Here is an 11,797-nt window from a genome sequence, read left to right as displayed (position 1 = left end):
AAAAGGCACTTTCTCAAGCTTGTGCTTGATTTGATAAGAACTGGATATGCTACACGGCAACGTTCTAGATTTCCTACTTAAAAAGAACAGAAATAAACACACTTCTGAAAGTAATTGTAAAGAAAATTAATTCAAAGACTAAATTAAAGAGCAAAAACAAATAGCTGATTAAGATGAAAAGGAAAACATGTTAAGGTAAAAGAAACCCCAAAAGGTGTCATAAAGTGAATGAAATTCCTGTAAATGTTAAGAGTGAGATGACAAAAGGAGTGTCTGAACAGTTTGTGAACTAAATAGGAAATCTGATATGGTTTTTTTTTTAAAAGTAGAATATTAATAATATTAACAATATTATTTGTATGCATTTATTTTTTTAATGATCAGTGTCTGATGTATACAGATGTAAGCTAATATTAAACATCACTAAACTTTTCAAAAGAGTCATCCACAAGATCATATTGTTGTTTCTCAGCTCAACATGTGCAGGAGTCATCCCCCAAAATATTCGAGCCCAATGGTTCCCTGTGGGTTTGAAGGGTCCATGAAGAAGGCTCAATGGAAAACTCATCGTGTTACAAGAGAACATAATGTGATTGTGCAGCCAAATGAATAAAAAATCTTTCAAGTGAGTGTGAATAAAAACATCCTATCCAAAGGTAATTTATAATATGCATTTACAGGTTTTGTTGCTAATGATCAAACAATTCTAGATACTTCAACGCAGAAAAGTTTCTCCCTAGACCTGGACTAGACAGCAGGAGACTGAAAAAATGTCACAATTCTGATGGACTTTAAAAACCATCCATCAGGCAAATTTTAGGTGTTTTAGTTTTTCAGTGTAAAAACAAAAATAAATTTAGCATTTGGCAGAGACATTTCTTTCTTTTAAACATTTTCCTTCTTCTATACGTTTGCCATTGCTTTACCTTTTCTTTTGCATATGTGGTTTAATTTCTGTGTTGAGCTTGAATTTTGGCTCCAAGTTTGGAGTTTAATCCGAACAATCCCGCTGCTTTCATTTGTGTACATAAGGATTTTTAAGCCGGTACTTTTCAGGATGCAGTTTACTGTCTATATAGGACATCTATGAAATTTAGTCACAATCAGGAAAACGACCTTTATTAACAGTCATATCACAAAGCTTCACAGAATCAAAAATGGGGGGGGAAATGCGGGCAGCCAGCTCTAGAAGGGGGGTTATCAAAGGTGTTTGAGACAGATGAGGGAGGTGGGGGTCGGGGGCGGAGGAGCAGGAGCAGGAGGAGGACGCAGGGAGGGAGGAAAAATTGGGCGGACACATAAAAACTACAAGGGGCCACAGATGCTGGATCATTTGGAAAGCCTGTTCGTCCAGCGCACCGCTCGACCTTACCGACTGTTCTGGAGACGGATAGGAGACCCCGCTGCAGAGCCCGAAAACCGGCCCTCGCTGACTTTTTTACCCCCCGAATGATGGTGACACTACAGGATTAATGAGCCAAAAAGCCACAGTACTTCTCTTTTAAGTCTCTTATCAGCTTTTCATCGGCGTAACGCCTGGACTGCTTTGCATCTCCGTTTTCATTTCAGTTCGAGGATACCTGTACCTCCACTGATGGTAAGCGCTCATCAGCTGACACTTTTCACACTAACAAGATTTTCACTTTTTAGGAAATAGAATCTTTTGACTCATACAGGAGGGATTGATTAATGACTGTAAAGTTTTGGTTCGTAGTGTTTCTGTGCGTTTGAACGACTAAACAGGGGGGTTTGACAAATATTCCGGACAGAAAAGGACAGCCTAGATGGACTTTAAAATAAAAAATCGTACAGTCTGCTTTACTGAGAGTGAGATAAACTGAACGAAACGTATTCTGAGCTGCGATCGCAAGCATGCAACAAGTTTTTTTTTTTTTTTTGTCCGGGACTTGTGCAATGACAAACCAAGATAGTGAGGTAATTTCTAAACACAATGTCCGATTTCCCCGCGCTCCCTTTCTTTCGTGACAACTAAATGATGTGTATTATAAAGATTTGGAACATTTCCCCCCGACGTTTAACACGGATGTTTCCCCAAATAAACACCTGCATCTGCTTCCTTACGCCCAGGTATAGGCTACATAATGTGGACGCAGGAGATGACAAAGGACTCTTTTTTTTCCATAATAGAAAACAGATCTAAATTTTTAGCCTCTGTTAAACTTTGACTTTTTGCCATCTCTGTTCATTCTGTTCATTTGTGTGATGATGTTTCCTGAAACATTTACACTGATTTTGATTTGCAGATATTACTTGTAACTACAGAGGGAGTTTTAATATGAGGATCCTGTGTTAGAAATGTTTTAACTAAAGTCATTTCAATTGAAATTGTGTCATTTAAATGGGAGGGGGGAAAAAAAGAAAAAAAAAATGCGGCCTGCGGGCGCATGTCGTCTTTGGCACAAAGTTTACACAGGAACTCAAATTTCAATGCTGTGGTGAAAGAAATAAACTTCGCACCGAATATTTTGATATGTTGATATCCACGTGTAAATATGACTTATTTATCTCGGACAATTAATTATTTATTTATTTTTGTTATGTATATTTTTCTTCTTTGTTTGCTCATTTCAGGAACACGCTGACCCAGGTGCTGACTTCTTGATTTCCGCTGAACTTTTAAGTTTGTAGCATTTGGGATTTTAATTTTCTGTTGAAATTCAGAAAGCGCTTAGCATTGCCAAAATGTTGTCTTGTGTTCATTTACATAAAAGGTCAGGATTAATCTAAGAAAAGCAAAATAGCTCATAATTTCTCACTAAAAAATACTATGAAGTCAACAAAATATGTTAAACTGCCTACAATTATCTGATTGACTGGAAATATTTTAAATTTGAGTAAAAGATTTTAAATAAAGTTAAAGATTTAAGTTTTTAATTATAAAATGTTAGGCATTTTCTTTTCTCCTTTTTTTTTTGGTTATTGAATTTTGTCAGGATGGATGAGAATCCTCAATTATTTTTTAAAATCAAGGATACTATAAAATTATTATCAGCATTATAATTTTTTAAGTAACTTTTGGCATTTCCCTTTCTCAATCTGATGGAGCTCATTTCACAAGCAGGCCAGTATTTTAGGAGCCCATTAAACTGATAATACAGAGAGTTGTAAATACACCATATTACTGCCTGCATGTTTTCCCATGACTGTAAATGTGTTGGTAAACATCTAATATGATAAAATCAGGCCATAGATCTGTTCCCATGGTAACCTGCTCCCCCCTCTCTCTCCCTCCCCTCCCTCATTTCCATCTTCCCTCCCACCATCACTGTCAAATTCCTCAGGAAACACATCTGAAGAGCCATGTGCATAGTCTGATCACATTATCTCTGGTCAGAAAGAGACAGAGAGAGAGAGGGGGGGGGGGAGCAAAGCCAAGGGCAGTTGACTGCTACAGCCTAATTGCACCCTTGTCTGTATTTATCATTGCAAGAACTATTTTTTTCTATTGCTCAGTTGTGACGCTTTCTAAAACATTTTACAGTCTCTTTGCTTTGTTTTCATGCCTGATTGAAAAAAGGAGTCTGATTAATGTAGCTGAAAATCAAGTGTGAAATTTTGTGAACTCCAAATCTTGTGCTGTTTTCTTTTTTTTTTTCTTATCTCCTTTGTGAAAACAGGCCAGCAACGTGAACACAGTGACTTTTTCCACAGCTGAAAGTTACTCCCTGTCTGCTTTACATCTTCTTTCATCATCATCACACCACTTTTGAGTGTCTGTCTGCTTTTGCCTGCAGCTTTGTCAGTGGCTGGTTACAGTTACAAGATGTTCTGTATGGTCAGTGTTTTTGAGTGCTATGAATCCCTGTAATCATGGGAGAGGCCCTCTCTGTACAATGAACGTTTGTTGTCAGAGATGTGCACACACAGACTCACACACTCACTCGCACACATACACATTTATCCCCACACCCCATGGGTAATAGGGCTGATCATGTTCTAAACGCTCCTCTCTCTCTTTGCCACAGTTCTCACGAATATGCAAGCGGTGGCACACGCTTGTGAGCGCATAAAGGCGTGCACACTGACCCGCCATGCCGTTTAGCTCACGCACGCCCATGATGCACTTCTGCTTTTTTTTCACACATCAGATCCAGTGTCATGACCGAGAACGGAGGGTCAGACTGAGGTCAAAGTCTAATACTGTTAGGAAAGAGATCCTTGATTGCATGTACAGTGAGCCATGCAGGGGTTGTGATAATCACCCAGATACCAAGCCAGGCTTGTGCATACACTGTAAAACACATAAATTGTGCATGACACACACACACACCCCTACAGAGTTCCTGGTATTTGCATATTCTCTTTAATGGCTGTGTGCCCTGAGGTAAAACCAGCTCCGAATGATGACCCGTATGTTGCTCTGGAGTTGGCACATCTGCTCCATGATGCTGTTGTTGTGGTGACTCAGAAACTCTGGTCACTTTATTAGTGTGATTCAACAGCATTTAACCCCTCAAATGATGTGTAAAAACTGAACCATTAGAGCCGTATGCCTGTGCTTATTAAAGCCTGAGTTTTTATTTCTTTTTTCTTCTTAAGTCTAAAGGAGTATTTTTGAGATTCTATTTGGAGAAGCTGCTCCTTGTTTATTTTTACAGTATTTGGAGCACATTCCAATAAAATATCCTTGGTGCTGTGGTTTCATCAAATTAGGGAGCCAAGTATTCCCTATATATACACACATTGGTGCTGCATGTAAGACTGTCCTACTGATGACAGGGACGTGCAGATGGCCTGTCATCAGTGTCACCATGGCTTGTGTGAGCCCTCAAGCAAACAGTGCTGCAAAGGGATGAGGCACTTTTGAGATGGACCTAGTCTCAAATAAGTGATTTCAGTTACTTAAAGGGATAAAAGTTGAATGTACTTTTTATACAGGCTGCTTTGGTGTCACTAAGTTTTCTTGTTTGTGCCGTGCTCTGTGTTTATTTTATTTATTGTACTGTTAAATTTTTTATTGAGGCAAAATATAAGAATGAGTTACATGTTTTATTTTTTGTACAGATGAAATGATTGAATAAGATGTGTTTTCTGTCTGTTGTGAGTGTAAGGTGTTGGTGATCTGCTGTCTGTTTTGTGGCACATACCTCCTTACATTCCAGTTACAGCAAATAGCTAGCTTACCCACGAGCCAAAATGATAAGCCTTAAAGAGACACTGGGTCTCTCTTTTACCCTCATACTTTATATACACATACAGGCTCACAAGCTAAGACAGATGTACACACATTCTCGTGTGCTGGTCTTCAAGTAAATACTATGCAACAACCTCAAGTGTTTGCAGCCGCACTCAGTTTATAGTTTCCTCGTGTTTTTTAACTGTATCTTTCAGGAACAGGGTCACTCCAACGTTTTCCTGCAGCCTCCCAACACCACCTAACATTTCCTGGAAGAACGTGTCCATTGCCTGCTCCCAACAAACATGGACTGTTTTCCCATGCTTTATTTTCTGTCGGTAAGTAAGTGGACCATGGCATTTTTAATTTGTGGCATGTGACACGTTGTTGCATATTGCATTTCTCCCCCTCCCCTCTCTGTCCACTGAATCAGACATTTATGTGGCATTTGTCCAGACTTGAACTACAGGTCTACAAGGGGTGTTGGGCTGGGTAGATGCATGAGGAAGAGCCTTTTTTAAAACATGTTTTCAAAAAGTGGTATAGGCTGTATAGCTGTATAGGGCATACTGTGACGGACAATGGCTCCTTATCGAGTGAAGAATTTGCTCTGACCCCAGGGCTACCGCTTTTATTTGTCTAATCATAGTGGAGGAGACATAGGATGGGGGTGGAGTGAGGAGGAATGGCCCTCTGATCACATTCAAAAAGTTGGGTTGTGGAACTATCTGTTTACCTTTGTAGGATGTTGCAAAAGATAAACAGCGAGTGATCTATCTGATCGGCGTCTGCTTTACTGTAAACAAGGCAGACTGCATTATTGAGGATAATTAGTCTGTCCCAAGTGGGAATGGTTTAAAAAGAGAGTAAAGATGGTGTTTTAGACCTGCTTAATGATGTAATTTGCAAAACTGTAGAAAAGGGAAGACTTAGTTTGTCGTGCTTGTCTTTCTTCTTATGTCCTCCCACTCCTATGCTCCACTCAGATCTTTCCTAATCTTTTCTCTCCCTATTTCATCTGTCGCTCCCACCAGAGACATCATGATTCCTGGTAATCGAATGCTGATGGTCATTTTAATATGCCAAGTCCTGCTGGGAGAGAGCAACCATGCTAGTCTGATACCTGAAGAAGGGAAAAAGAAAGTACCTGGCCTGCAGGGTCGTTCGGCCGCTCAGAGCCATGAACTGTTACGGGACTTTGAGGCCACACTGCTGCACATGTTTGGCCTTAAAAGGCGGCCGCGGCCCAGTCGTGCATCCACCGTGCCTCGCTACCTGCTGGACCTCTATCGACTGCAATCGGGGGAGGCTGAGGAGGTTGGACATGACATTGCCTTTGAGTACCCAGAGAGGTCAGCTAGCCGGGCCAACACTGTAAGGGGCTTCCACCATGAAGGTAAGACAAATGGGGGAATTATAAATTACCATGTTCAAGCAGAAATGAAAATGCACAAATGAAATAGAGGCAGCGTCATTAGGAAAATGAGTAAAGTGCAAGTGTAAATGCAAAAGACATTACATCATTCTTGAGGTTGCTCTATCCAGGCATTCCAATAGTTTGCTAGTAGTGTCAAGCATTACTAAGTTTTCAGAGTTTTAAAAAAATTCTACTGTCTTGCTACATCATTGTAAGTGGGCTCCACCCATCTTACCATTACCAAAGAAGGATGTGGTCACCAAACACTGTCTACAGAGAGGCATAAAATTCTGCAAGACAAGCTCTCAAGAGGCTAATTTGACAAAGCTCTGCGTGTTTGGTTAGTAGCTGAAGGAAAAGCATACCTTCATATTACTGACTTACACTTCTCACCCCACCCAACAGAACATGGCTTAAAAAAGCCAAATCTTGGCTTGGAATTGTAGTGTGCTCCTCTCTCATGTCTCCGGTTTTATATGGAGGGCTCTTTTAGAAAGACCTTCCTCACTGTGCAATTATCTTTAATGCTACTCTGCAGCCTTCTAAATAAAGTTTCTACTGCCAGCAATATGTGTGCTGAGAGAAGACGCTGCAGCTCTGTTGGAAAAAGAATTTTTTTTCAGTCTGAGAATTCGATGTGATTGAAAAGTTGGAACGTTACAGGAATTTTTAGTGAACAAATGCAGAAGTTTGAGGGTTTTAGAAAGTCCAGTTTGATGGAATGAAAAGAATATTTTGTTTAAAAGAAAGAGACAAGAAATAGTTTAAAGTGAGAAACTAATCATGTGGTATGGTGAACTTTAAAATTGGTAGAATTACAGGGCTACAGAACATGTCCATCATCAGCATTGATAAAGGGGTAAGTAAGCTGTATTGTCAATAACACTAATAGTGTAGCAGCACAACATACAATGACTGTTTATTGAAAAAAAGAGCTCCTGCAGTGGATGAGGAACTTTTGCTTGTGATGCAGTATGAATGTCCACACATTTGAGCGTGTGCATGGGTTTTTGCTCCTTCTCCTCTTCTCTGAACTATGTTAATAATATACTTTGACGCCTTTTGAGTGGGAGTGCTCGCTTTCATGGAAGCAAGATTGTGCGATGGTGTGACTCAGTTGACTGATCTGTTAAAACACATGGAGGTATTACAGTCTGCAGATGGACAGTTGGTTGAGGAGACATGTTTAAAAAGGAGAACCATTCATCTCGATTTCAGCCAAAAAGACATTGCTTTTTATTGACTGGGTGTAACGGCAATCATAAATTTCAAATGACTGTCAATTAGGCAACAGAGCATGCAAGACGTGAGAAGAAGTGTGTGTGGACACATGAAATTTTGAATAAGCTTTGGTTCTCAATATACCGCCTTCCCACGCAATACTTCCTTTCTCATGGGCTTCAGATAAATGAGATTCTACTGTATTGTCTGACTCCTTAATGATTATTCATGATGAAAATGATAAATGTCTTAAGTGAACAGACTGCGGAGCTAATCAAAAACACAGCAGGTTTTAATAATGAGAGCCACCTGGGTAAGATTAGGGCCTGGGTGTGAAATAACAGGGGTGGATTGAGCAGGAAAATAGTAGACACAACATTCCTTGCCCCAACAATGGTGATCTTGCCAGAAATCTGCAGACTGTGCGTGGAACAGGGAGCCTCCACTGTGTTTATACTGTAGCTGTGGTACGTTAATCACCACCCTCCTTGTAATGCATGTTTCAGCAAAGTGCTCAGAGAAAGGCATTGAGAGAAGGGTAGGATAATCCTTAAAGATATATAAGGAAGTGTGGATGATATATATATATATATATATATATATATATATATAATTTATTTTCCTGACTGGCCTAGAGGCCTTGAAAAGCGTGCATGTACATTCTTCGGTGCCTATTATGCCTTGTTAGGGGTAAGGAAGTGCGAGGTAAGCATAGATACAGACTTCACAAGTTTTTTTTTATAGATTAATCTGCTGATGTTGTCAGAATTGTGAGGGAAACAAATGAAAACAGATATTAGAACACAAACTCTATATTAGAATGTTTTTTTTTTATCTTTTTTCATATTTTCATAAGGTGTGTGTACATATGAAGCAACGTAGTGAGGTACCATTAAACACATTTTACATAGACTGATTTCTCTGGAATTGTGCACTGTAGCAAACATCCCATACTTTTTCTTTTGCTCATTTTCAGAGCACATGGAGACGATGCATGAGCTGGATGATGGAGAATCCATGCCTCTTCGCTTCCTGTTCAACCTTAGCAGCATTCCAGAGGATGAGCTCCTGTCTTCTGCAGAACTAAGGCTCTACCGTCATCAGATTGATGAGGCCATTGCTGAAACCCTCTCAGATGACCAGGGGCTTCACCGGATAAATGTGTACGAGGTGCTGAAACCACCGCGCCCTGGGCAGCTTATCACGCAACTTCTGGATACGCGGCTCGTGCGCCACAACGCATCACGCTGGGAGAGCTTTGACGTCAGCCCTGCTGTGCTGCGTTGGACTCGTGAGCGCCTCCCTAATTATGGACTGGCTGTGGAGGTCCTTCACCTCAACCAGACTCCGCGCCACCAGGGACGACATGTCCGCATCAGCCGTTCACTACACCAAGAACCCGGGGAGGACTGGGAGCAGATACGCCCTCTCCTGGTCACTTTTGGCCACGATGGGAAGGGTCACCCGTTGACCCGCCGGACCAAGCGCAGCCCCAAACAACGGGGCCGTAAACGCAACCGCAACTGCCGCCGCCAGGCACTGTATGTGGACTTCAGCGATGTAGGCTGGAATGACTGGATAGTGGCACCTCCTGGCTACCAGGCCTATTACTGCCATGGGGAATGCCCCTTTCCTTTGGCAGATCATCTGAACTCAACCAACCACGCCATCGTTCAGACACTGGTGAACTCTGTGAACAACAACATTCCCAAGGCCTGCTGTGTACCAACAGAGCTCAGCGCCATCTCCATGCTCTACCTAGACGAACAAGACAAGGTAGTCCTGAAAAACTACCAGGAAATGGTAGTGGAGGGCTGCGGCTGCCGCTAACTCACAAACTTACAAAAACTTGGACTTTTATTAAGCAACGTGGACGTTGAAAATAAAGAAAAAGGAAAAAAAAAAGGTCTTTACTCCCAAAATGTTCACTTGGACCCTTATTTATAACTTTTATGAGGTGTATGTTTGTCTCACTTTTTTTGTTTCTTTGACAATATGATCATATATTTTGACAAAATATATATATTTATATCTACATATTAAAAATAAATTGAGTCCTTATTTTAAACATAAAAAAGCTGTACAACCTTTCATAATGTACATTAGATTGTATAAGTTTTTTATTGAGAAAATAGTAAAACACTTTAAAAAGTAAAGTTTATTTACTGGTAATATTTATTGCTTTCATATATACATAAAACATGAATGCGTCTTATAAAACATTCAGTCATATCACAATATTCACCCTTTGTGTATTTGCAGAAATGGAAGCACTGCATGGATTTCACACACTGTTTCTTTAAAAATCAAAATGTACACAGGATTTTTTTTAAATCACAAAAAGGTCAATCTGATTATCCTAATAAGGCCCTTAAATCTAATATCTGTGTGATAATTTACGAGGAATTACAAAAAAAAAAAAAAAAACTCAATTTCTATTACTTTTTTCTACACTAAATGATAAAATTGAATGAATTGCATTTGAATTTCATTGTAATTGTGTTCGGATTACTTTTTACTAAAAGAAAGAGACTAGAAGAAAAGATCTTGATGTTCTGTCTTTCCAAAAATAAAGGAGTGTTTGGTTTATTATCTGGTCTCACCAACTTTGAATGAATCATGTAAGGATTCGTTCAGTTGTTGCCTTGCGATTCTGAATTTTCTCAGCAGCATAGAATCATTTTTGTGAGCCAAAGCTTCTGCAGAAGTGGTATGGTATGCTATTTCAAAGCTATAGCTGGTCGTCGGGTTTGAGGGTCTTATTGTTCTCAAATTTAACTTTTATGTCAGTTAGGCTAACGCGGTGGTTGGATACTCACTAATCCAATTGCAGTCGGGTTTGTTGCTCAGCCTGAGTGTGTGAGGTTGACTCTATTGTTCCTGACATCCCAACATTGGGGGCATGATTGTGGCTGATGCGTCCTGCCCTCATACAAGGCGGCTGAGTCCTCAGAAGAATCAAAGGTTAGACGCTCTGTCTCCTGCCTTTGTCTTCAGCAGCTCATGCCGGTAGAGCAAAGACGTCTGTCTCCAACCTGTGCCCCATCACACAAAAGGCTTCTACATCACTTATTTACAAGCTGACGGCTGGCCCAAATTATATGATAATGTTTAGGGAGAGCGACTCCTTTGAACTGCTGGGGGACGTTGACTGTGCATTGTCTTTCTGAGGGTGCGAGGTACATCGTCTCTTGCACCACTGGTCATTAGTTAAATATAAAGACAGTACGGTAATAAAGCATTTTCATGAACTAGTTTTTAAAGCATACATATAATTTTAGAATTTTTGTGTCCAGAAAAAGAGTAACAGAAAAATATTTTTCTTGTGTACAATAAAAGTCTTGCAAAAAAAAAAAAAAAGAAAAAAGAAAAGAAATCAGGAATGACATAATTTACATTTCACATAATGAAAAGTCAGACAAAAGTTGTTAGGTTTTACTACTCGAGCATGTGCAGGCCCTCAGGCTCTCTAATTGCTCCTGGACTTCTCTTTGATGCCTGCATATCAGCATCAGAAAGGGATGGCTCTGAAATGAGGGGAAGACAGAAGAATTTCATTTTGAAGTGGCTGAAGGCAGAGAAAGAGAAAGAGAGGCTGCAGGATGCTGCAAAGTACATGTATGTGTGTGCTTTGTGTTTTTTTTTTCCAGCAGTTTGACAGTGCAATTACAACATTTCAACTCCCCTTAAAGTTGAGATAGCATCAGCTAGTTATGGTAATTGTCTTGCCTGCTCATTATCCCACTACTCTACACAAAGAGAGGATGCATGTTTATTAAAAGGCCCAGAAAGGAACGTTTATACAAGCTCTACACACCCAGTAAGCCTGCCATTTAGTTTACCACCAGCCTGTTTCTTGTCTAGGCCGTAACATTTATGTTTGGTGGAAGAGAAGCTGCCTTCTGCAGCATGTTGCCTCCTCTCTGGGAAGCTCCATGTCATTCTTAAGGTCCTAGCAACTTTAGAAAATCTATTAACTTGAGTATGTGGGAGTGTGAAGGGATGCAAATGAGATGGGAGTA

The 11,797-nt window shown here is 40.2% G+C and overlaps 1 protein-coding gene across 1 annotated transcript; it reads left to right on the top strand.

Annotated features, from left to right (window-relative positions):
* Positions 1 to 1,339: 1,339 nt before the first annotated feature.
* On the top strand, positions 1,340 to 10,364 carry bmp4 (bone morphogenetic protein 4). Its single transcript, XM_041972706.1, has 4 exons — positions 1,340 to 1,597; positions 5,353 to 5,475; positions 6,172 to 6,533; positions 8,752 to 10,364. Exons 3-4 carry the CDS (start codon positions 6,179 to 6,181, stop codon positions 9,603 to 9,605), a joined length of 1,209 nt encoding a protein of 402 aa, XP_041828640.1. The 5' UTR covers positions 1,340 to 1,597; positions 5,353 to 5,475; positions 6,172 to 6,178; the 3' UTR covers positions 9,606 to 10,364.
* Positions 10,365 to 11,797: the final 1,433 nt, after the last annotated feature.

This window comes from Melanotaenia boesemani, chromosome 20 (genome assembly GCF_017639745.1).
Source record: "Melanotaenia boesemani isolate fMelBoe1 chromosome 20, fMelBoe1.pri, whole genome shotgun sequence".
Classification (NCBI taxonomy): Eukaryota; Metazoa; Chordata; class Actinopteri; order Atheriniformes; family Melanotaeniidae; genus Melanotaenia; species Melanotaenia boesemani.
Note: the sequence above shows the minus strand (reverse complement) of the source record. Positions and strands in the feature narration are given on the sequence as shown.

Excerpts from the sequence above, each read along its gene's own strand:
- bmp4 (XM_041972706.1), top strand. The coding sequence starts at position 6,179 with ATGATTCCTGGTAATCGAATGCTGATGGTCATTTTAATATGCCAAGTC. Across the intron at positions 6,534-8,751 it reads AAGGGGCTTCCACCATGAAG|AGCACATGGAGACGATGCAT; the intron begins GTAAGACAAATG and ends GCTCATTTTCAG.